This window comes from Aquarana catesbeiana, linkage group LG04 (genome assembly GCF_042186555.1).
Source record: "Aquarana catesbeiana isolate 2022-GZ linkage group LG04, ASM4218655v1, whole genome shotgun sequence".
NCBI classification, from domain to species: domain Eukaryota; kingdom Metazoa; phylum Chordata; class Amphibia; order Anura; family Ranidae; genus Aquarana; species Aquarana catesbeiana.
In genome coordinates, this window is record NC_133327.1 from 489,311,545 (window position 1) to 489,338,708 (window position 27,164).

General features: G+C 47.1%; 1 protein-coding gene across 1 annotated transcript in view; it reads right to left on the bottom strand.

The window, feature by feature from the left end:
- Positions 1–27,164, bottom strand: part of RIOX1 (ribosomal oxygenase 1) — a 345,989-nt gene that overhangs the window by 124,020 nt on the left and 194,805 nt on the right. Inside the window, exon 12 of the mRNA XM_073627655.1 lies at positions 17,656–17,776. Coding sequence (XP_073483756.1) covers positions 17,656–17,776 — 121 coding nt within the window. The remainder of the gene's footprint in view (positions 1–17,655; positions 17,777–27,164) is intronic.

Here is a 27,164-nt window from a genome sequence, read left to right on the forward strand (position 1 = left end):
TGAATTACTTGGATTTCCGCCCGACAAGCGGATTTGACTTCCTCGATAAGGAGTTTAAAGTCCTCTTTGGTGGGGATGTCTTGGAGACATGTCTGCCATGGGGGGATCTGCTGCAGTCGTGGATCATCCCCCATATGTTGTTGAGGGTGGTGCAAAAAAGAGGATTCCAGCAGTGGAGCAGGGGGGAGCTCGGATCTCAATGCCTCTATGTATGTGGGGGTCCTGCAAATCTCCCCACCTCAGTGAAGGAGAGGGATGAGCTGTTACTAGTCCATCTCTGTGAATCATATTCGGAGAGCTGGTCACTTGTGCATAGGACAGTGCCTGGCCTGTACCCCTCTCTGTAGTTTTGGGGATACTATGTCGAGCCTGTCTCTGTGGCTGGGAAAAGTCTGGAGCTGTCAAACCAGATGTGACCAGATCTGTGTGACTGCGACAGAGTGAACCAGACATAAATAGGTGAAAGTAAGTTTATTTAAGGAAAATGCATATGTGAACACACCACAAATACAAGTGAACAACCAAACAATCAGTGATATAAAACCAACCAGCATATGTAGCAAGAGGGAGTACCAGAATCGTAGTCAAGCCAGGCCGGGGTCAGAAACACGGAATCAGTAGCTGGGAAGGGAGATAAACAGGACAAGAGAAGATGGATGGATGACAGGAGGGACGGGTCAGGTACAAGGCTCAGAGTCCAGAGTCCAGGGTTCAGGGAACGGACAGGAAACAGGATCAACAGGTTCCAGGAATCAGGCTTCAGGCTTCAGGTTCAGACTACAGGATCAGGGTAACAGGATGCAGATCAGGGCTCAAGGACAATACCAGGGCAACATAAGTGTGCAATTGCCGGGTATTTATACTGCAGCTCTGCTAATTAACGTCAGGTGACACCTGTCTGCAGAGGGGAATACCTGCTCCATACTGCCAGGATCCATCCGCTGGTGGACGCCAGTACTGCGGCCCAAAGATGACATAACATTAACAGGGAAAAGCTCTCCTGACAGTTCCAAACTGCCAGGAGACACCTGCTGGTGGACCTCAGTACTGCATGCCAAATAAAAGATATTACCAGCGGATGGAACATTTCCTGACAGGAGCACAATGATGCACCTGCAGGAGGGTACCTTCCCCAATTTGCCTTGCTGACGGGGGTCCCGAGGCCTGGGCATACTCCGGGTCTGGCAGTGGGGGGGGGAGTCTCCTGAATGTAGTGAGGGGGTAGGGGATATCGTTCCTCCTGCAGAGAGGATCGGGTCTGAGGCCGTGCGCAGCAGCCGTGGGAAGGCCTCAGAGCACTGGGTGTAGCTGGCTGCAGTGAGGCCTTGTACAGCGTCCCGGGAATCATGCTGCAGCCCATCCTGGGGTGTGTAGGACTGAGATGGACTCACCCCGCCTGGGTCCTGATAGTGCGAGCCGCTTCTCTCCTGATCCGGTTCCGATGTGCTCTGTGGAAACAGCAGCGGTGGAGAGCTCGGCGGCAGCGGCGGCCTCGTGGAGGAGGCGGATGACGTCGGCGCCATCTTGTCCATCCCGTCGTAGGAGATGGAGGGGAGGTTTAAAGTACTCCCGGAGGGTCGCAGAGGATCCGGAGGGTGGCACGGATGGTCTCCTGGGTTTGGAAGAGCGGGTTCTCCTATTTCCACCCATATACAGGTGCTTAAAGTCCCCTTAATAGGCCGTTAGGCTGCAGGCAAGTGGAGAGCTACAGGTTCAGGCTTCCATGCAGGGCAGCTTCCGGTCACGCCCCCTCAATGCATTTTTAATCGCACTGATCGCTGCATTAATGCCAATGGTTCCAAAAATGTGTCCAACATAATGTTGCAGTCACGATAAAAATCGCAGATCGCCGCCATTACTAGTAAAAAAAATAATAATAAAAATGCTATAAATCTATCCGCTATATTGTAGGTGCTATAACTTTTGCACAAACCAATCAATATACGCTTATTGCGATTTTGTTTAATACCAAAAATATGTAGAAGAATACATATTGGCCTAAACTGAGGAAAAAAATGTTTTTTTTTATATATTTTTGGGGGATATTTATTATAGCAAAAAGTATAGTATAATTGTCGCTTTTTTTTTGTTTATAGCGCAAAAAATAAAAACCGCAGAGGCGATCAAATACCCCCAAAAGAAAGCTCTATTTGTGGGATAAAAAGGACGTCAATTTTGTTTGGGTACAACGTCGCACGACCGCGCAATTGTCAGTTAAAGCGACTCAGTGCCGAATCGTGAAAAAGTGCTCTGGTCAGGAAGGGGGTAAATTCTTCTGGGGCTGAAGTGGTTAATCTATATAATATATGAGTTTCATTTTTTGAACTGAATTTTACTGAAATAAAGTAACTTTTTGATGATATTCTAATTTTTTGAGATGCACCTGTATATGTGTGTGTATATACATTGCTCAGCATAAATGAGTACACCCCAAAAGATTTTTTAGAAAAACCTTTACTTTCCTTTCAGAATCAACATTTTCTATGAGACGCTATACTATAAAATACTCCCACAAATGTGGGCTTTTGATTGCAACCAAGATTTGTTAATTTGCACACACAAAAAGGTATTTTTCAAGACCATGTTGCAAAAATGAACACACCCCAATGAAAGTCTTAGGAGGAAAGCTAAATTTTAGACAACAAAATCCTAATTAACAAGAATTCAACTACAAGGGAGTCTAATTATTAACCACTTGCTTACTGGGCACTTAAACCCCCCTCCTGTCCAGACCAGTTTTCAGCGCTGATGCACTTTGAATGACAATTGCGCAGTCATGCTACACTGTACCCAAATGAAATTTTTATCATTTTTTTTTTGACAAATAGAGCTTTTTTTTGGTGGTATTTGATCACATCTGCGGTTTTTATTTTTTGTTAAAAAAAATGTAAAAAGACCGAAAAAAAAAATAAAAACTAATTTAAAATATTTTGTTATAAATTTTGCAAACAGGTAATTTTCCTCCTTCATTTACGTACGCTGATGAGGCGGCACTGATGGGCCCCGATAGGTGGCAGTGATGGGCACTGACGGGTGGCAGTGATGGGCACTGATCGGCACTAGTTGGTTACACTGATAGGCAGCACTACTAGGTGGCACTGATTGGCACCACTGGTGGGCATTGATAGGTGGCACTTGTGGGCATTGATAGGTGGCACTCATGGGCATTGATAGGTGGCAATGGTGGGCACTGGCAGGTGGCACTGGCAGGGGGTACTGGTGGCACAGATGAGGCAGAATTGCCTCTTCCTCTTCGGGACCGATGTCCCTTGCACATAAGCCGGTGATCAGCTTTTTTTTCTCCTCACGCTTTCAGTGTGAGGAGAAAAAAAAAAAAAAAAAGATTACCGAGCTTTTGTTTACATCATGTGATCAGCTGTCATTGGCTGACAGCTGATCACATGGTAAGGGACCAAGAGGTTGAACAGGTGTCCAGCAGACAAGTGATTATAAAAAGAAGGTACTTAAAGAAAACCCCTTCCTATTTCATGCTGTCAGCATGGCACCACATGAAAAGAAATGTCACAAGGCCTGAGAAAGAAAATCATTTCTTTACACAAGAAAGGTGAAGGCTGCAAGAAGATCAGCAAAGCTTTACTTATCAGTCAGAAATACTGTAGCAAACGTGATACAATTTCAATTTAACAAAGGTGGAACTGCAACATCTAGGCCATCCATGGAAGTTATCGCTTCAACAGGAGCGTCTTCTGATGAAGAGAGTTGAAGAAAATCGCCATGCAAGTTCACTGCAGTTAGCTAAATTAGTAGAAAGCCAAACTGGGGTGATTGTTTCCCATGACACAATATGGCATACACTGCAGAATAATGGCATGCATGGGTGTCGACCATGAAGAAAGCCTCCCCTAAAGCCTATGCACAAAATAGCCCACCTAGAATTTGCCAGTGCCTATGCTAAAAAAAGAAGACGACTACTGGGACTCTGTACTCTGGAGTGATGAGACCAAGATAAATAAATGTTTATGGAACTGATGGCTTCAAAACGGTTTGGCGTTGCAAAGGTGAGATGTAAAAAAGAAAAATGCATGATGCCTACAGTGAAACATGGTGGTGGCAGTGTCCTTCTGTGGGGCTGCATGAGTGCTGCAATTCATTGATGGTATCATGAATTCACAGATGTACCTCTCTATATTGAAAGAGAAAATGCAACCATCACTCCATGCCCTTGGTAGTCGTGCACTTTTACAACATGACAAAGATCCAAAACACACATCTAAGGTCACTGTTGCATTTCTGAAGAAGAACAGGGTGAAAGTGATTCAGTGGCCAAGTAGGTCTCCTGATCTGAGCCCAATTGAACACCTATAGTGAATTCTGAGGAGACAATCAATCTCCATCCAGCATCCAGGATCTAAAAGAGGTCGTTCTTGAAGAATGGAAAAAGATAGATGTTGCAATATGTCACAAACTTGTTAATTCTATGCCTAGAAGACTTGGAGCTGGCCTTGCAAATCATGGAGGTCATACAAAATACTAGATGTAGTTGTTTTTGTTGTGGGGTGTACCCATTTTTGCATAAACTGATTTGAGTAGAACTGAAGATTTTGTAATCTAAGTTATACTATTAACCCTACTTTCATGTAATGAGCTAAACAAATGTTCTATAAAACTCAGTTTTGTCAAAATTTTGGAAATTGTTCTTGTGTTCAAAAGGGGTGTACTCATTTATGCTGAGCGCTGTATATATGTGTGTGTATGTGTGTATATATATATATATATCTATCAATATATATGCGTGTGTGGTATGTGTATGTGTGTTCACATGCATGTGTATGTATGTACATTACTTCTAGTCCTGACCCCTATTCCTGTATGGTTAGAGCCGATTGTTTTTATGGCTTCTTCATAATGCCAGCAAGAACATGCCACTCCTCTGAAAAGTGATTTATGTGCAAATCACTTTTTTAGTGTTTTAACCTCCTGTTTTAACCCCCTAAATGCAGCATCACCCCACCGCAACTGCGTGCAATGCACACAGTTGTGGGACGATTACAGCATGGCCCCATTCACCTGGGAGTATACCCCCAGCTGCTGCCTTTGCAGCTAAACGGGGAGCAGTTGGGGGTGGTAAAACCACATGTTTGAGCTGCGTTTTAACTACCTCACATGTGAACAAGCCCTTGGTTCACATCTGTGAGGCTGCATGCTGCACATAGGGCAGCCCATTAGTTTCAATAGGCTGCCCCACAGAAACACAGGGAAAGAAATTCCTGAATTTTTTAAAATTTTTTTAATGTGCTGCACAGAAAATACACCGCGTTTGCCAATGTGTGGGAGCACCAACAAGCATTAATAGCATTAATGACATCCCGTGTGTCTGCTAAAGAGCAGTGCGTTTGTCTGCGTGCCAGGAACATGCGCAAATTTCCACGCATTCCGCAACACACAGTAATACGAACCAAGACTTTGAGTGGGGTGCCTCAAGACTGCAAATACTTTTCAAGGTCTCCCCAATCAGAAAAGGGTTGAAAAACCCTGCCCTAGACTGCTGGAGCGTGGGCATGAAGATGCTTTGGAGTCTAGCAGTGGAGAGGAGCGGAGGATCCGGATCAAGTAAATCTATTATTGTTCTTAGACCAGGAGTGTCAAACTCATATTCACCGTGGGCCGCATCAGCAGTATAATTGCCCTCAAAAGGCTGGTTGTATCTGGGGTGCTTTACGCACAGAGTGCAGGGTTTAGGGGTGCACTACGCACAGAGTGCAGGGTTCAGGACTGTTTTAAATACAGAGTTCAGGGGTGCGCTACGTACAGAGTGCAGGGTCCAGGGGTGCGCTACGTACAGAGTGCAGGGTCCAGGGGGGCACCGATGTAAGGGGGGGGGACTCTGGGGGCACCGATGTAAGGGGGGGGGGACTCTGGGGGCACCGATGTAAGGGGGGGGGGGACTCTGGGGGCACCGATGTAAGGGGGGGGGGACTCTGGGGGCACCGATGTAAGGGGGGGGGGGGACTCTGGGGGCACCGATGTAAGGGGGGGGGGACTCTGGGGGCACCGATGTAAGGGGGGGGGGACTCTGGGGGCACCGATGTAAGGGGGGGGGGGACTCTGGGGGCACCGATGTAAGGGGGGGGGGACTCTGCGGGCACCGATGTAAGGGGGGGGGGACTCTGCGGGCACCGATGTAAGGGGGGGGGGACTCTGCGGGCACCGATGTAAGGGGGGGGGGACTCTGCGGGCACCGATGTAAGGGGGGGGGGACTCTGCGGGCACCGATGTAAGGGGGGGGGACTCTGCGGGCACCGATGTAAGGGGGGGGGGACTCTGCGGGCACCGATGTAAGGGGGGGGGACTCTGCGGGCACCGATGTAAGGGGGGGGGACTCTGCGGGCACCGATGTAAGGGGGGGGGACTCTGCGGGCACCGATGTAAGGGGGGGGGACTCTGCGGGCACCGATGTAAGGGGGGGGGACTCTGCGGGCACCGATGTAAGGGGGGGGGGACTCTGCGGGCACCGATGTAAGGGGGGGGGACTCTGCGGGCACCGATGTAAGGGGGGGGGACTCTGCGGGCACCGATGTAAGGGGGGGGGACTCTGCGGGCACCGATGTAAGGGGGGGGGACTCTGCGGGCACCGATGTAAGGGGGGGGGACTCTGCGGGCACCGATGTAAGGGGGGGGGACTCTGCGGGCACCGATGTAAGGGGGGGGGACTCTGCGGGCACCGATGTAAGGGGGGGGGACTCTGCGGGCACCGATGTAAGGGGGGGGGACTCTGCGGGCACCGATGTAAGGGGGGGGGACTCTGCGGGCACCGATGTAAGGGGGGGGACTCTGCGGGCACCGATGTAAGGGGGGGGACTCTGCGGGCACCGATGTAAGGGGGGGGACTCTGCGGGCACCGATGTAAGGGGGGGGACTCTGCGGGCACCGATGTAAGGGGGGGGACTCTGCGGGCACCGATGTAAGGGGGGGGACTCTGCGGGCACCGATGTAAGGGGGGGGACTCTGCGGGCACCGATGTAAGGGGGGGGGACTCTGCGGGCACCGATGTAAGGGGGGGGACTCTGCGGGCACCGATGTAAGGGGGGGGACTCTGCGGGCACCGATGTAAGGGGGGGGACTCTGCGGGCACCGATGTAAGGGGGGGGACTCTGCGGGCACCGATGTAAGGGGGGGGACTCTGCGGGCACCGATGTAAGGGGGGGGGACTCTGCGGGCACCGATGTAAGGGGGGGGACTCTGCGGGCACCGATGTAAGGGGGGGGACTCTGCGGGCACCGATGTAAGGGGGGGGACTCTGCGGGCACCGATGTAAGGGGGGGGACTCTGCGGGCACCGATGTAAGGGGGGGGGACTCTGCGGGCACCGATGTAAGGGGGGGGGACTCTGCGGGCACCGATGTAAGGGGGGGGACTCTGCGGGCACCGATGTAAGGGGGGGGACTCTGCGGGCACCGATGTAAGGGGGGGGACTCTGCGGGCACCGATGTAAGGGGGGGGACTCTGCGGGCACCGATGTAAGGGGGGGGACTCTGCGGGCACCGATGTAAGGGGGGGGACTCTGCGGGCACCGATGTAAGGGGGGGGACTCTGCGGGCACCGATGTAAGGGGGGGGACTCTGCGGGCACCGATGTAAGGGGGGGGACTCTGCGGGCACCGATGTAAGGGGGGGGACTCTGCGGGCACCGATGTAAGGGGGGGGACTCTGCGGGCACCGATGTAAGGGGGGGGACTCTGCGGGCACCGATGTAAGGGGGGGGACTCTGCGGGCACCGATGTAAGGGGGGGGGACTCTGCGGGCACCGATGTAAGGGGGGGGACTCTGCGGGCACCGATGTAAGGGGGGGGACTCTGCGGGCACCGATGTAAGGGGGGGGACTCTGCGGGCACCGATGTAAGGGGGGGGACTCTGCGGGCACCGATGTAAGGGGGGGGACTCTGCGGGCACCGATGTAAGGGGGGGGACTCTGCGGGCACCGATGTAAGGGGGGGGACTCTGCGGGCACCGATGTAAGGGGGGGGACTCTGCGGGCACCGATGTAAGGGGGGGGACTCTGCGGGCACCGATGTAAGGGGGGGGACTCTGCGGGCACCGATGTAAGGGGGGGGACTCTGCGGGCACCGATGTAAGGGGGGGGACTCTGCGGGCACCGATGTAAGGGGGGGGACTCTGCGGGCACCGATGTAAGGGGGGGGACTCTGCGGGCACCGATGTAAGGGGGGGGACTCTGCGGGCACCGATGTAAGGGGGGGGACTCTGCGGGCACCGATGTAAGGGGGGGGACTCTGCGGGCACCGATGTAAGGGGGGGGACTCTGCGGGCACCGATGTAAGGGGGGGGACTCTGCGGGCACCGATGTAAGGGGGGGGACTCTGCGGGCACCGATGTAAGGGGGGGGACTCTGCGGGCACCGATGTAAGGGGGGGGACTCTGCGGGCACCGATGTAAGGGGGGGGACTCTGCGGGCACCGATGTAAGGGGGGGGACTCTGCGGGCACCGATGTAAGGGGGGGGACTCTGCGGGCACCGATGTAAGGGGGGGGACTCTGCGGGCACCGATGTAAGGGGGGGGACTCTGCGGGCACCGATGTAAGGGGGGGGACTCTGGGGGCACCGATGTAAGGGGGGGGGACTCTGGGGGCACCGATGTAAGGGGGGGGGACTCTGGGGGCACCGATGTAAGGGAGGGGACTCTGGGGGCACCGATGTAAGGGGGGGAACTCTGGGGGCACCGATGTAAGGGGGGGAACTCTGGGGGCACCGATGCAAGGGGGGGAACTCTGGGGGCACCGATGTAAGGGGGGGAACTCTGGGGGCACCGATGTAAGGGGGGGAACTCTGGGGGCACCGATGTAAGGAGGGGAACTCTGGGGGCACCGATGTAAGGGGGGGAACTCTGGGGGCACCGATGTAAGGGGGGGAACTCTGGGGGCACCGATGTAAGGGGGGAACTCTGGGGGCACCGATGTAAGGGGGGAACTCTGGGGGCACCGATGTAAGGGGGGGGACTCTGGGGGCACCGATGTAAGGGGGGGGACTCTGGGGGCACCGATGTAAGGGGGGGGACTCTGGGGGCACCGATGTAAGGGAAGGAACTCTGGGGGCACCGATGTAAGGGAGGGAACTCTGGGGGCACCGATGTAAGGGGGGAACTCTGGGGGCACCGATGTAAGGGGGGGAACTCTGGGGGCACCGATGTAAGGGGGGGGAACTCTGGGGGCACCGATGTAAGGGGGGGAACTCTGGGGTATGTAAGGGAGCTCTGGGGACACGGATGTAAGGGGGGACTCAGATTTATAAGGGGGAATGCTGGGGACTTTCATGTAAGGGAGGACTCATCCTGACTGCTGCATTCCATATGTTGCTTTTTTGTTACTTACTCCTGTCCAAGCCAGACAGATTACTTGTGACGAGTATTGTTAATGTTTACATAATGTTTGCACTGTTTAAAGGCTAAGTTCAGCTTTAGAAACATGTTATATGTTACACCTGTATTTAGGGTGTAACATGTTGCTAAGCACCCCAATTCTTACCCCCTGATCAGCGAGCATGCAGTCTTTTGACACATCCTCCAGCTTTCTACCAAAAAAAGTTAGAGGAAGTTTCTACAGGAGCCCGATACTGCACCTGTGATCCAAAAAGTAATTGGGGGTTGGTAACACTGATTCTGACTGTTACTCATGTAAATGCATTTTAAAATGAGTTATTCAAAAAAGTTTGGAATGTCAGGACGTGACAAAAAGTTGGTGTAAAAAGGGTCCTTCTTCATAACAGAAAGTTAGTAAGTTAGAAAGTAATACTTTAATACATTTGAACAAAACACAGTGTCATGCAGCTCTACTGTTTTTTTTAATGATAAATGCAGGTTCTGGTCATCAGGGTGAATTGAAAAAGCAAATGAAATGGGTGGTCTTTGATGTCAATAAAAATGAAAAATTCATCCTTTTTAAGTGGAATCAACTACCTTCACCCACAAAAAGAAATAGATCAAAATCATCAACACAGTACTATCCCTTTTTAAATTGACCTGCTTAAAATGGTACTCAACTACCCCCAAGTTTCTTTTTTCCCCTCTTGCCTGTATTCTTGGGTTCTCTTTAAGACACATGCTCACCTGCACAGCAATTTCAGCATTGTCCACTGAGATCTGCTGTTCCAAGTGCAATACAGCGGGTCCCGCATCACCATCTTGATCCTCTTAAGCTGGGTGCAGGCAGTCAGCTTCGATGGCACGTGGGGCCTGCCCCCTGGCTGCTCTGTGAGCCAATCCTGCAGCTTCCTTAGAGATGTGAAGTATCCCAGGAAACTGCAGGATCAGCTGACATTCTTCCCTAGCTTGGAATTGCTCTGAGGCAAAAAAAAAATGTACATTTTTATTTTTTTACTAAATTCACACATTTCTGCTGGGGGGGGGTCGTCGGCGTTTGGTCGAAAAAGATAGACTGATCAATTGTTATCAATTATTGCACAGCATTTTTTCTATTGCCCATCTGTAGATATCTCTTTGGACAGTGATGCTTTTTGATGCTTCCATTTATTCAGTAAAAGACTTTCCTGGTGCCTCCCATGTCAGCATACCCATGGTTGGTTGCTCCGCCCTCTACCAACCCACAGGACCATTTTAACTCTATAAAAAGAGAGTTCCTCCCCTTAGTATTCTTTACTTTGTCCTCATGCCTGCAGGATCATTATCAGCCTTACCTCACCGCTTTATGGTGTAACCGTTGCAGGTTCATGCTCTCCTGCAGTATGGAGTCCCATCGCTTGGGCTGCTAAAGGCGCCAGATAAGTATGGGAGGTCGTTTTTTTCTGTGGATCTTTTTTTGGGCCATAATGGAAGATTAACAGGAGCTTAGCCTCTCCTCTATGCTCTTCCCTGATGGTATGTCTCCTATCCGTATGTGAGCAGGCTGTTACTTGCACATGTGACAGTACGGTGCATGCCCAGTAGCAAACTGAAACTAATCTTGGTACTCCCAAAGTGCTCTCAGCATAAATGGAGAGCCTGGGATTCATTACAGGGCCAGCTATCAAGGTGAAGACATCTCCCTTAAGCGTCTTCCCTATTTTTTGCAATGGAGCCTGGCCAAGGTATTTAGGGGCTTGCAAATGGGTACTTTTGTTTAATGTTATGTATATGTATTGTGTAGATATGTGTGTATGTATATATATATATATATATATATATATATATATATATATATATAGTTAAAAAGGAAAGCAGACAGAAATCTATCCTTTTTTTGTTTTTCTCTTGCCCAGCTGCCCCTAGTAATGTGATACCGCAACAAAAAGATCCTCATCATACCGCTAGGTAAGGGCTGCAACAATCAGGTAAGTTTTAAAGGAAAATAAAAAAGAGCACTACGGGCAAATTAGAACATATTTTTTGTTTCTACAGCCCGCACCGGGGATCATCCCGCAGATCATCTCACCGTAGCTCCTCAGATAGGAGATCCAAAGGTCATAGGAGCTCAGGACACTCTCACTCATCCTCAGCTCATGCCTCCCGCAGTGGCCAGAGGTCACCCCGACATACCCCTAGCAGACACGAATCCCACAGACCGGTGTATCCAAATGAGAAGACCTGTTGGGTATGTGGAAGACAAGCGCTGCCGGAAAAATTGGTATGCGAGAAGTGTCTACTAGAGGCTACAGGGGATAAAGAGAAAGATAAGCAGCAGTCTCTGGAATCAATTAAGAGCTTGATCAAGGATTCAATCAGGGAATTGGCCCTCTCCCAAGACCAAATTAACCCACCCTCGCCTGAAGCAGCAGTAAGAGCGTCCACTCCTCATTGGGACGCAGAGGTGGATTCTGAAGACGAGGCGGAAGGGGTGGATAGCAATATTTCAGCTTTTGACTTCGCTCTAGTTGAGCCTTTCATAACCGCGGTCAAGGATGCAATCCAGTGGGAGGAAAATCCGGAGCCACCTTCTAAAACAAAGAAATATTTCCCACATCTGAAAAAGAAGGTATCAACTTTTCCCTTGATGGAAGAAATCAAGGAGGTGGTAACAGATGAATGGCAGAAGGTAGACAGAAGACCTATGGCGTATAATCGTTTTCTTAAGTTATATCCACTGGCAGAAGCAGATGCGCAACTTTTTGATGCTGTACCAACTGTGGACGCCTCAGTTATAAGGTTGGCTAGAAACTCGACCTTGCCACTAGAAGACGCAGTCTCCTTTAAAGATGTCCTTGACCGAAGGATTGACTCAGACCTGAAAAAAACATATCAGGAGGCTGGGGGAGCATGCAAGCCGGCGGTAGCTCTGACTTCGATCTCAAGGGCCACCAGAGTATGGTCAGACAACGTGGAAACGGCCCTCAGACAAGGGGTAGGTTCAGAAGAAATCATTAAGACACTGGATGAATTAAAGATGGCCTCAGATTTCATAGCAGAAGCGGCTATTGACGTCCTAAAATGCTCTTCCAGGGCCATGCTGTATTCCATAATGGCCAGAAGAGCGTTGTGGCTAAAACCATGGTCGGTCGGCTGACCCAACGTCTAAGCAATCATGGTGTCGTATTCCATACGATGGGAAAGCCCTGTTTGGCGAAAAAATGGATACGGCAATTACCAGAGTCACAGGGGGGAAAAGTGGGCTAATTCCCCAGGACAGAAGCAGGAGGAAGAGATTTGCAAACCGCCCAGCGGGTCAGTTAAGAGGGAAGGACTCCAGATCCTACCGTCCGGGAAGGGAGTATAGAAGGGGCTGGAAAGTTCACAAGCTACCTTTCTGAGGTCGGCTAAACCAAAAGCCTCTACATCCACAGTTGATGGCCAGAAGTCCTTTTGACGCCCTCTCCACCCAAACCGGTCCGTTAGGAGCACGTCTAAAGGCGTTTGGGTGGAAGGTTGCGTAGACCAGTGGGCAGTGTCCACGGTCTGTCAAGGTCATTTCTGGGGATTCAAAAGGCAGCCTCCCCTCTATTCCTTTTAGGCCACCAAGATTCCAACCTCCAGAGAGAAGAAGGAGGCCCTTCTTCAATATGTCAAAATGCTTGTTCTCCAGCAGGCAGCAGTACCAGTTCCAGACTTGGAGAAACACTTAGGCTTTTATTCCCCAGTCTTCTTGGTCCCCCAAAAAAATCGGGGGGTTGGAGGCCGGTGCTAGACCTGAAGAGGCTGAACAGGTATATCTGGGTGGAACATTTCAAGATGGAGTCCTTAAACACGGTCATTCTATCTGTTCAGCCAGGAGATTGGATGGCATCCATTGACCTTCAGGATGCGTATCTGCACATACCTATCCACCCTCAGTTTCAACCTTTTCTTCGGTTCAGAATAGGCGACTTACATCTTCAATTCCAATGCCTTCTCTTCGGGATTTCAACAGCGCCCAGAACTTTCACCAAAGTGCTAGTAGCGATCTTGGCTCCTCTTCGAGAGAAGGGGATTCGAGTACTACACTATTTGGACGATATTCTAGTTCTTTCTCAGCACAGGCAGACCTTGGTGATACATGTACAGTTGGTCCTAGACACACTGATAAAGTTTGGTTGGCTAATCAACTACGCCAAAAGTCAACTTACGAAAATAAGAAATTAGGGTATATTGGCGCTACCTAAAAGAATTATATACTGGGATAGCCTAAAGTATATCACCCCTTGCTTGTAGTAATAAATCTATAAGGTATGCAGCTTATCTAAATCCCCCTTATAGTATAAATGGTACCACAGCTAACAAATATATGCCTACTAGTCATATGCTGTGGTAAATATGTAATAAGCGTCAGGTGTCGCACAGCATAAATGGTCCTACAGCGTCTAGAAAAAAAAAACCAGAGGCTATATTCCATAGTGTGCATTTGCTAAAAACCATATACCAATGCGTTGCCGGCATCACGCTCTGTCAGTCAGCTCTAGGGCATACGAGAGAGGAGTACGCTGTCTAGCGGCTGGTGGATACACACCCCCACCTCGCTGTTTATGCTTGTTTGGAGGGACTTTTAACTTTACATTGCCCAGGTCTATTGCTGTCCTATTCCACCTGGACAGAGATACACAATAGTGCCTGGATTTCTTCTTTTTTATTCATTATTTATTTTTTATTTTTTCATTTTATATTTTCTTGTAAATTATTTTTGGTGGTTTAGCCCTGTTTGTTTGAATTTATTTTTTGCCCAATACCCTTGGTTTGTGGGCACATATGTTTTTAAATAAAGTGGTCATACTTTATTACGCCATGGAAGCTCTTTTTTCTTGAATATATGAGGGGAAGCAACACCTCTATGGATTGAAAAACATAGGAGTCACCCAGCACAATATACAGCAGCAAGATGGTCCATTTCCCAACACAGGAGCATTACCCCGGCGTGGGGCCTGGGGAGCTGATTACAGCATTAATACCTACCAGATGAAGCAGCAAGTGAAGTGACCCGGCATACTACACCACAGGCGTTATACCCCTGGTGGGGTTCTGGAAGCTGGTGAGTAGGCAACCAAAAGGGGGAGCACGAGAGTCACCTGACAAATTGATGCATCACCAAAGTCACCATTGGGAATCTGAATAAGTCATAATAACACCAGTATATGGACTGTCATAATACATATTGGAGATCCAACTGCTGGAAGTTTTGTGTTTCTAGTAGCTGTTTTGTTTGTATGCAATTTCAATTTATGTCTAATACGCATATGGTATTAATTTAGGATAATACAATCTATATGCACATCACTGCATTGGTATATGGTTTTTAGCAAATGCACACTATGGAATATAGCCTCTGTTTTTTTTTTCTAGACGCTGTAGGACCATTTATGCTGTGCGACACCTGACGCTTATTACATATTTACCACAGCATATGACTAGTAGGCATATATTTGTTAGCTGTGGTACCATTTATACAATAAGGGGGATTTAGATAAGCTGCATACCTTATAGATTTATTACTACAAGCAAGGGGTGATATACTTTAGGCTATCCCAGTATATAATTCTTTTAGGTAGCGCCAATATACCCTAATTTCTTATTTTCATACATTTTGCAAAGAACCTCACTAGGGACTTTGTGTAAGGGAGGCAGCAACCTGTGGTTTCTGACCCTATAGCCGGGTCCTAAAGCGCAGTTTTGTTCCATTTTATTTGAAAAGTCAACTTACGCCCGCACAGGAGATAATTTACCTAGGGGCATTCTTCAACACTCCAGGAAGAGCAGTTTCACTCCCGGCAGAAAAAATCCCTTCATTGATAGGGAAAGTGAAAAGGGCGCTAGCGAGCCATTCTATGGCAGCATCAGACTGTCTAAGCCTGCTAGGTTCCCTCTCTTCATGCATACCTATGGTGAAATGGGCCAGATGGCATCTACGGACTTTCCAGGTGGGCTTCTTATCCCAGTGGAAGAAAGATCGCCTAGAGCAGAGGATATTGATTACACCTACAATGAAATCCAGCCTTTGGTGGTGGACAAGTCAGTTAGGATGGGGGGCACATTACCAAGACCAGTTGGTACAGGGCAGATGGCAATTCAATGCGACAGAGGTAGTATCAAACACCTTGGAGCTAAGGGCGGCTTGGTTAGCAATCCTGTCTCTGGCCACCTTCCTCAGGGGAAAATACATCCTTCTCCAGATGGACAACAAAGCGGCAGTAGCTTATGTTCAGAATCAAGGAGGAACGCACAGCAGGTCCCTTCTGAACGAAGTGACACCCATTCTGACATGGGCCGAGAGGAATTTAGTCAACCTACGAGCCTCATATATCCCAGGGCCAGAGAACCAGTTAGCCGATCAGCTTTCAAGATCTTTCAGCCACAACAATGAGTGGTCTCTGAATCCGAGGGTCTTCCCCTGGATATGCCAACAATGGGGCACTCCCCAAATAGACCTATTTGCCTCCCCGCTCAATGCGAAGACACCGCTTTTCTTTTCAAGGTTCCCATCTCTGAAATCAGCAGGGGTGGATGCCCTAACCCAGCCATGAAACTTTCAGATGGCATACGCATACCCACCAACTCCACTGATACTGAGGTTTCTCCAACGTCTAACCACAGAAGCGATCACAGTTTTAGCAGTGATTCCATACTGGCCCAAGAGACCGTGGTTCACGTTGCTAATCAAGATGATCTTGTGCAAACCGCTTCACCTTCCACGCATAGACAACCTTCTGTCTCAAGGCAAGTTCTGTCACCCGTACCCGGAGATCCTAGACTTGAGGGTTTGGAAGTTGAGCGGAAAAGGTTGGGCGAGTTAGGATGTTCGCATAATGTCATTCAAACACTACTACAGGCCAGAAAAGCATCTACGAATTCCACATACTATAGAGTTTGGAGAAAGTTTACGGAATTGGCAGAAACGAACCATTTCGATCCTCTAAACCCCCCCGGAATCCAGAACATACTCTTCTTTTTACAGAGTGGACTGGACTTAGGTTTGGGCCTGAATACGCCTAAGGGCCAGGTTTCAGCCCTTTCAGCTCTAATAGACACCCGGTGGGCTCTAGATCCTCTGGTGGAACGTTTCTTGAAAGCAGTTCTAAGATTGAGACTAGAAAAGCCTAGAAAGACGCTATACCCCAAATGGGATTTGACTATCGTGCTTAATATCCTTTCAAAACCTCAGTTTGCTCCCACAGAAGAAAGCACCTTGGAGGATATTTCTCTGAAGGCAGTCTTTCTAGTCACCATCACTTTGGGTCTCAGGGTATCAGAGATCCAAGCATTAGGGTCACAAGAACCCTACATTACCTTCTTCCCGGACAGGGTGGTGTTGCAACCTATTTATCAGTTCATCCCTAAAGTACCTTCAGTCTTCCATCTGAACCAAGAGTGGGTTCTTCCAGCATTCGGGGAGGATCCAGCCTCCTCAAAACTGCATGAGTTGGATATAGCCAGATCCCTAAGTCACTACCTAAATTTGACGCAGCAGTTCAGGAAAGATCAACGGCTATTTGTCATCCCCAAGGGTGCCATAAAGGGAATAGCAGCATCTAAGACGACCTTGGCAAGCTAGATTGTAAGGTTAATCCAAAGAGCATATCGGGCTAGTGGTCTCCCAGTTCCAGATGTGGTCAGTGCGCACTCAACGCGTGGAATAGCCTCCTCCTGGGCAGCTTTGGCGCGGATCTCCCCTGAGACAATTTGTCGAGCGGCCAGCTGGTCGTCCTTCAGCACATTCATGTCCCACTATAGTGTGGACCCAGCAGTCCTTACTTCACGAGAGTTTGGGGAAAGGACTTTGCAGTCATCTGTACTGTAGCTTTTTTGTTTAATTAAATTGCTTTATTGCAGTACCCTCTCTGTAAGCGAGTTATTTACCATGGGTATGCTGACATGGGAGGCACCAGGAAAACGGAAAATTGAATACTTACCTTTCCGTAATTTTCCTTTCCTGGTGCCTGCCCATGGCAGCATACACCCTCCCTTCAATGATCCTTAGCGTTATGAGATCTAGTTACAAGAATACTGACTAAGGGGAGGAACTCTTTTTTTATAGAGTTAAAATGGTCCTGTGGGTTGGTAGAGGGCAGAGCAACCAACCATGGGTATGCTGCCATGGGCAGGCACCAGGAAAGGAAAATTACGGAAAGTTAAGTATTCAATTTTCCGTTTGATCAAAAGTACAGCATATAAAATGTTTCTCCAGCAACTGCAATCTTCTCAGCTTACCTTTGCTCAACTAATTTTGTTTGCCAAGTCCCTGTCCTTGATTAGACTTTTGTGTTTAAATCTAGCAGCAATGAGCAGGACTGACCTTGCAATATTGCCTCTGAGAAATCTAATCTGTGAGTCCTTTTCCAGCTGCACGGAGCAGTCAATCACATTTCCATTCTCCCATCTTGTTGGGATGCCAAATACACTGCAAGCTTTTTCAGCTGAAAAACAAAAAAGTGAATTGTTAAAGCCCAAAGTGTTTTTCTCATGCTACGATAAATTTACTGTAGAACGGTTTCACGAAAAGAGGCTCCACAGCAACCACTTTACCTGTGTTGTGATTGCAGCTTATATTATGGTGATTTCAAACAATACTAAAGTGCAAGGATGATAATACGGTAATAAATATGCTGAAAATTAAATGAAAAGAATACAAACCAACTTTTTTTGTGTGCTTTTTCTTTTAACTTCTGTGTTATGCCCTGCCTATAGGTTTGACCTTACACACTTTACTCAGCCTCAAGCCCCTACAGTCTTTGCTTAGCATCTTAAGAGGTAAATACTGAGACCTGGAAGTTTTAATCACGCGTATGTTAGACTTTGCAAGACATTAATTTCCTAGCTTTCAAGAGCGTATAGAGAACCAAGATTGATAGGCTCTGTCCATCAGGTCCTTCGTTTTTTACAGCCAGGGTTGTAAAATGGTAATTGGGACAGAAGATCCAGATGATCTAGAGAGCCCCCTGGAGAGTTTGCCAAGAACCTGCCAAGTTCTAAATACAGCACCTTTCTGAGCCAGCTTGGTGCAATTAGAATTGCCAAAATGCTTTCAACATCTATCCTTTGTGGAGCAGGTGAGTTAGGAATTTCAGAGAGGGAAAGGTGTGGATCAGAACGTACCAATCCCATGCAGTCACCAGAACATCCACTGCAAAAGACTAGAGCAGGGGTATTGAATTACAATTCGCCGATGTCCAGTCAGTAAAATTTTCCTCTAGCAGAGGTCCGAATATTAGGTCGGTTCCCTGTCACACATTTTCGTGTGCACCAAACCACATGTTGCTGCAGCACCATGCGGCTTGGTGCGCGCAATTTTTTAAAAAAAGGTCGACTTCTTTCTCTCGGTTTCTTGTGGGTAGTGCAGCCCATTAAAATGGGCTGATCCAGCCACGACTAAGGATGAGCTCAGGCATGTTCGCAATTCCACGTGCCCATGCCCGCCAGAAAGCTGACACTCTGCAGCGCTAATCACAGGCAGTGAGACATTTCCCGATCCGCGGCTGCACAGACTTGTGATTAGCGCTGCGGAGTGTCAGCTTCCTGGTGGGCGCGGGCATGTAGAGTTGCAAACACGCCTAAGCCCCTCCTTACCCAAGACGTGTGCACCTAATGCACAGATGTTAACCCATTCTTATATCAGCGTCCTCAGTTTCCAGTGCACATCACAGACCCCTCCCCCTTCAAATCAAGATCCCCTCTTGAGGAGCGTCCTCAGCTCCCCCTTTACATCATCCCCCTCCACTCCTTGAACAGTAGTGCCCTCACACTTCCTCAACATCAACCCCCATTAACAGCACTGTCCTCTGCCCCTATTTACATCATATCCCCACATTAGTGTCCTCAGTCCCCCCCACACGACAGTCCTCAGCCCCTCCACATCACTGTCCTCAGTCCCCCACATCACAGTCCTCAGCCTCCCCCACGTAACAGTCCTCCTGTCTCCACTTTAATGTCCTCAGCCCCCTCTCACATGACAGTCCTTGGTCCCCCCAATTTAACTTCCTCAGTCCCCCCACACTCCAGTCCTCAGCCCCCCAACTCCAGTCCTCGGCCCCTCCCCCCCACATCACTACAATCCTTGGCATCCTCACCCCACATTCAGTTGTTAGCTCTTAAAGGGGTTGTAAACCCTCAACGTTTTTTACCTTAATGCATTCTATGCAATAAGGTGCAAAACCACCTGTCATGCAGCAGCCCCCCCGAGCCCCCCTTTTACCCACCTGAGCACCGTAATTCCCAGGACAGGACTGAGCATATCAGCTCTGGCCAGTGTCTTGTGTCCTGATTGGATAGATTGATAGCAGTAATGACACGGGTGTCAGGGGGAGGGGCCGAGTCCTGCTGTCTGTGTCAATAGAGCGCTTCTCCTGAAGGGGCACTCGAGAAGAAGAGGAGCCACCAACACCGCTGAGGGACCCCAGAAGAGGAGGATCGGGACCACTCTATGCAAAACCAATTGCACAGAGGAGGTAAGTCAGATATGTTTGTTATTTTAAAAAAAGGACGGTCCTAGCAGCCAATCACCTGTTTGTTAACCTCGGGCAGCTCCGTCCTCCATCCAGAACTGTCCTGCCTCCCGCTGTCGGCTCTGTGAGGATTACAGAGGAAGAACAGGCTCCTAAATGGCGGTACCGTGGTGTTCTGGATTTGACACGCGGTCCACCATTTAGTGATGCCTGGACTAGAGGATACCTGGACTTAGAGGCAAACTGTTTAGTTTGTTGTTGAACCTGAAAGCCAGAAGGTCAATGTCTGGCGTTCACCCCCTGTGACAGAGGTCTCACACCTTAGGGTTAACAGACCATTTTACGGAGGCCAAACATTGGCGACTAAGGAAGTCTATCTGCCATGCTTCAAGCATTTCACCCTCATGTCCACTACTGACAGAATGTTTAGTTGCAATGGTCTGCAGTGAAATTGAGCATATGGAAGCATTGAAGGAGGCACCCATTAAGCCCAAAACTCTCATGGAAAAGCAGAGGATTAATTGGTTCCTAGACAAGAGAGTTAAAACTTGGCAGCAAGGAGTCTAGCGGTAGTCTAAGGTAAAGAATACCCTGGACAGGGCCATATGCAAGATCAGGCCCATATACTTCACATGATGAGAGGGCTTCAGCACTAATTTCTGGAGATAAGGGATCCACCTGAATCTCTATAGAGTCTGCACGTTCTGTTGGACACTGACTGACAGAGTCGGAGCTGTTCCTTCAGAAGAAGGTCATCCAGATATCACAATATGGGGATGGCCTAAGCATGTAGCAGAGCAAGAACAGGGGCTAGCACCTTGTTGAAGATCCAAGGTGCAGTGGACAGGCCAAAGGGAAAGGCAACAAATTGGTAATGATGTGTGCCCACAGAAAAACGCATGTAGCATTGATATGGTCTAGGAGGATGGGGACATGCAAGTAGGCATTTATGATGTCCATATAGGCCAGAAGGTCCCCGGGATGGAGGGAAGCAGCAAACTACCTGGCAGATTACATGCAGAATTTTTGTACCTAGAAAGTGGTGTTAAGAACCAGTATGGGGCTCATGCTCTTTTTAAACTTGAGGACTGGGAACAGGTTGGAATAGAAACCCTGAAACCTCTCCTTTTCTGGGACAAGGGCTATGACCCTTTAGGAGAGGATCTGTGCCAGAGCAGGGTAAAGGTCTGTCACTTTCTGCATACAAATATAGGTTGAACGGAATAGACTAGTGTCTTTTATCAACCATATAAAATATGTAATACTGACAAGTGGACGAGGGGGGCCCCCATTATGAGTACTTGTTTACGGATTTGGAAGACTTGCGGGTTCAGGGATTGAGCAGAACTAAGTTCCAAGTTTTGTCTTGGACTTTGGAGGCATGAAAGAAATGAAAATATGTTTTCTTAGCCTCTGGAGCTGTGGGTTTCCCAGCTAAAAATTCTGTCTTCTCTTTCTAGAAAAAAATGGTGCTCTAACCCCAAGTGATCTCCTAGATGAAGGTGTCCAGGGATTCGCCAAAGAGGCATCTTCCTATCAAAAGCAAACACAAGAGTTGTTTCTTGCAATTATGTTCCACAGACCAACATTTGAGCCAAAGGGTTCAAAGAATATGTACCTAAAGGGGACCCATTCTGGCTATTTGGCATATAATGTCCACAACACGGACAGCTAACAGTCTTGTTAAGACAGAAAATAGTTGGGTCAACAAGGACAGTCCACTTCTTTAGGAACCCCTTAATTATAAGGTATTGCTTGGCAAAACGTTAAGAAGAAAAGACTTCTGAGTTAGGCGAATGACAAGGTGACTGGTTGCAATTGGGAATGCACAAGCTTGGAACTTTTAAGCAAACTCCCAGACTATTAATTTCAGGTGTAGCTGACACAGGTAGGTAAACTTGCTAGATGAAAAAAGGAATTTTGATGGAAAGAAAAAAGTTTATTCACTCAGGAGAGAGAAGGCGTTTGTTATCCTAAGACGATAGAAAAAAAAAAACGAAGCTTGCTGGTAGTGGGAGGAGCTATACTTGGCTGTCCTTTAAAAGCTTTGTTTACCAGTGTCTCTTGAACTCATCAGTCATAACCCAATGTACCTGAATACTTCGTCCTGTGTCCCTGAATTTATGATAAGGAAAACTATATGGTTGGCTTTCAATCGCACTAAAAGAGATTTAAGGTCTTTCAAATCTGCCGTTTAAGGTGCTCTTCATTGTTGCTGACCGGTCATCTGCGAAGGAAGCCTGTGAGATCCCAGCAGTATCCTGTTGTTCCTGCTGTTCTACTAAGCCTGTTTTGACCCTCCCTGAATAAGGGCAGTCGCAGGCTTTTTGGTAAGCCTCCACTGCTTTATTGTGAAGGTGATGGGCAGCACTAGTGGTGAAAGCTCAGACCCAGGGTCTTCCATTGGATATTTCCAACTGGATACATTTCACTAATGAACTTTTTTTACCCACTTTTTTCACATATATTTTTTTATATATTTTATGTTTTGTGCTTTGTATTTATGCACTGTCAGTTGATTAATTTCACATGGACTATTATTAGATGTTATTATCAGTATTATTCGCACTTGATTTAACACTATTGATTTACTGGTATATATTGCACTTATTGTTATCATACACAATTTAATTACTTGTGGTATTTATCCAGCGCTGCACTCTTACCTTTTTTCTATATCTCTTGTGCCCTTATATCAGGGTTATAGTGTTCAGCTGCAGGATATTTTTCATGTTATATATTTTTTTTTTCACATTATTCACGCACCTAGCGCAATTTTTATCTTTGTAATTTTTACACACGTTTTCGATATTTAGTTTTTCAGCTGGTGTATCCATAATGGATATTTTTGACTTTAGATCTCAAGTGGTCACTGACACCACAGGAGTTTTTGATGGTAATGATGATCCAAGAGATGACATAGCAGGATGTTTCCTTAGGTTAAAAAATCTCACCATCACTGAGGTACATACTAGATGGGACATAGCATATTTGGAAGAATATGTGAAAGCAAATATGGTCCCTAGGAGTCTAAGGTGGGAGGTTAATCCCCAGAAAGAGGATAACGAATTGGCTGAGTGGTACAAATATTTTAATGAGGCAGGAGTTAGTTTTTTACAGTTTTTGGTAGCCAAAAAGAAACGTAAATTAACAATGCTGGATCTAGAGATCAACAGCATCAAAAGTAAATTAATCCCCTTCAAAGCTGAACAGGATTATATTCGTAGATCAGAAGCTTTAAAAACTTTATTGATTAAAGAAGAAACTGAACAAAAGCAAAAGAAAAAAAGAAAATACAATAGGGATGCGAAGGATTATAGGGAGAATGTGGTCTTCAAGTGGCAAGTCCCTCCTCCCGTTGATCCTCCCCCCGTTGATCCCCCCTCCTCTACTACCACTGTTGGTTCTCAACCAGCATCTGCAACTCAGGAGATGCGGGGAAGAACCTATTCTGATGCATTATCCTTCTAGGGGTAGGGGCCCTCAACAGTACCCTAACCAGCTTAGAGGAAGAGGTGGAAGAAGAGGTTCTTCTTCTCGTCCGCATTATCAATTGCCTCCACCTTGGAGACATCAGGATGAGCATCAGGCTCATCAGAGCCACAATAATGGGCGTGACTATCGTAACAACAATGGTGGTCAGGGCCAACATGTGGTTAACATCAACACCAGGAATAGATTTATTCCTCTGCTCAATGCCACTGGGGAGTATGCACCTGAATCTGGCGAGAGCCGAAATACCTCTTATCCCCCTCAAGGCCAACATACAGGAGAAAACCGTTTTGGATGGGATTTTCAGTTGGCCAGCAGGGGAAGAAACAAAAGAAATGGCGACGCAAGAGAGGGAGCAGAGGGGGGAGGAACCTTCACTTCAAAAAGAAGGAGAATATAGATGTGAATGGTATCATAAACCTCAGCACCAAAGAACTATCTGGGGAGGAAATGTCAACTTTAAATAAAGGTTTGAAGTTCGCACCACCTCAGAATCTCAACAAATTCCAAACTTTTATAGATGTGCAGAAATACACGCGTAGACTCAATATCAAAAGGTACGTTTTTAGCAACCTGGCTAGACAATTAACCAGTGAAGCATCTGTGGTTGTGCATTCCGGGTTGTCTAATGCCTCGCTCTTTAACCCTCCGAGAATTTGGAACCTAATGTCAATGTATTTCGTGATTTGGTGCTAAATGACTTGGCTAATTTCAGAATAAAATCGGTACAACCCCAATATAACATCAAGGCTGGAATGGAAGCATTATGTAGTAGGAAGGACATAGTCATATGCCCCGCTGACAAGGGCGGAGCTATTGTCATCCTAGATAAAGATTCCTATTCTAAAGAAATGTTAAGGATTCTTTCTGACACAGACACCTATTCCACTCTACCATCTGACCCAACTCTCAAGTTTAAACGGGAGTTGAATGTTTTGATTAACAAGGGTCACGACATGGGGATATTAAATAAAAAAGAGAAGGAACATTTGGTTCCTTTAGCTCCCCGATTACCAGTTATGTACATACTGCCGAAGATTCATAAAACCTTGATTAAACCGCCAGGTAGACCCATCATCAGTGGTATAGATTCCATCACCTCTCGTGTGGGTAAATATATTGACCATTACCTACAACCACTGGTGATTGGTACTCCTTTTCTCATGTCCTAAATTTGTTGAGCGAAATCAAGTGGGAGACCACTTATATGTTGGTTACCGCTGATGTCGCATCGCTCTATACGGCGACATCTCATAGGTTGGGCCATGAGGCTGTGCGACATTTTCTCTATCGAGACTCCAATATCTCCACCACGGAATGTAATTTCGTGATGGAGCTACTGGACTTCTCGATGGAGCATAACCACTTTTGGTACAATGATGTGCATTATCTACAAACAAAAGGAGTGGCCATGGGAGCTAAATTTGCTCCCAGTATGGCCAACCTCTTTATGGCCAAATGGGAGGAGGATGTGGTTCTACATGATAGGCCACCGCAACTTATCATGTGGAAAATATTTATAGATGATGTCTTGTGCATTTGGGACGGTGCTTCTGAATCTGTGGCCACTTTCCTATCCTTCCTGAACAACGATAGGGGTATTGTACTCAGCTATGAAGCTAGCCCGATCCGGATTCATTTTTTGGATTTAGTAATCGCAATTGAGGATGGTAAGATCACTACATCCACTTTTTTTAAATCAACTGACAGGAACAGTTATATTCCACTGGATTCCTGCCATCACCGTTCCTGGCTGTCCCTAAGGGCCAATTCCTGCGCCTAAAGCGGAATTGTTCCGATGTGGATGAGTTTCATAGAGAGGCCTTAATCCTAAAATCTAGGTTTTTAAGTAAGAGCTATGACGTTGCGGCCCTGGATTATTTGATTACTGAGGTAGGGAGCAGGGATCGCAAAGATCTTTTGGGTGATAAACCCCCTCAGGTTGAAAATAGAGAGGATTTCGGCCTAGCTTTTCTCCCCACTTACTCTAGCCAACATTGGGCTATAAAGAGAATCATTAAAAGGCACTGGCCGGTGATTAAAAATGACCGGATTCTCTGACCCTTGCTGTCTGATAATCCCCATGTACTGTTTAGGGGTGCTACTAACTTTAGACACTTACTAGCACCCAATGTTCCGGACCCACCCACACGTCCAACTTTTTTTGGGGACTTAAAAGGTTTCTTCCCTTGCCGAAAGTGCAAAGCCTGTAAAATGAATGCACTACGCAATAGGAGATTAACCGAATTTACATCTGAGGGCACAGGGGTCACATATCCCATCAAATCGTTCATAACGTGCACCACTAAATGTGTTGTGTACCTTTTGAGGTGTCCATGCGGATTGGAATATGTGGGACGTACCATCTGGATGTTACACATCAGACTAGGGGAGCATATAACAAACAAAGAAAGGTTTTGACAAACATAATGTCTCTAGGCATTACCATCTCAAACACAAGAGAGACCCCAAGGGTACTATCTTTATAGCTTTGGAAAAATATATTCCCCACTGGCGTGGTAGCAACGGTAGAAGAACAATATCTAGATCGAAACTAACTGGATCTATAGGCTCGGATCTCATGTTCCCAATGGCCTCAATGTAGAGTGGGACATCAATTGTTTCATTAACAATTGTTGATGTCCCCTCTAGTTACCTCTTTTATTAATCAGACTCTAATAAATACAAAAAGAGCAGCGCTGTGACAAAAAAAAAAGGTGTATATGATATAACCAAATCAGATAAGTTAAATATTAGACCCAAATTTGAGATAGGCTTCAAAGTTCATATAAAAGTACATAATAAACAAAGGTAAAAAAGTCCTATCCAAAATCGATCATAAATAGTGGATAAAGTGGGAAGCGTAGATAGGTGGAAATACAAATAAATCAATATGTCCTTCACCGCACCACTGTGGTATTGATAAGAATGCACGCTTACCAAACGGCAAGCTTAAAGAAGCTTGCGACCTTAACCCGGTCGGGGCCTTTCAGGGTGGAACCATCAAAGGAAAAGCACACCACCTTCGCTTGGATTAAGCACGCTGTTCACCAATTATCACTGTATTGTGGAGATGTGACCCCTGGCTAGGGATAAACCTTGTTAGATCTGTCCATACATCCTCAGATTGTATGTTCTCTTCTGACAATGAAGAGATCTCAGAAGGATTAGGATTTCCTCTGAACATGTAGTGTAAGTTTAGCTGGCTCCATGCATTCCGTCCTCATGGAAAAGATGAAAGAGTTGTCATGCATTCCGTCCTCATGGAAAAGATGAAAGAGTTGTCATGCATTCCGTCCTCATGGAAAAGATGAAAGAGTTGTCTTTTCTTATTAATCAGACTCTAATTTGTAACTAAATTACTGAAGTTTTGATACTTATAGATTCATTTCTGTATTTTTATATTTTTGTATTATATTACAATTTTTTGCATTTTTTGCATCATATAAGATATGTTGTACAACTTTTAATAGCTTTTGGTCACATACGAGCTTGTTTTTATAGGTTTTTTAAATTATGATAATTCTGTTTTGGGAGTATGGAGAAGCGTATTTTACAATAATAATCAATTCTCCCCCAGGGGTTTTTTTTCTGTTATGAGCCAAGATTAATAACCAATTTTTTCTATTTGGCCTAATTATGAAACGCTCACTACACAGTAGTTTTTTATATATGTGTTTTTTTCTCTTTTTTTAAGCAGTATCGTAATGATCCACAAGATGGCACTGTTTTCATTATTACCTTTTTTTACAATATCCTTTTAAGTCTTACCACTGAGCAGTGTTAGAACTGTCCTGTGGATGTCAGGGGAGAGCTAAATCTTTTTTGGCTCAACTCTGGAGGTTAAAGCCATCTTAATCTGACCAATAAG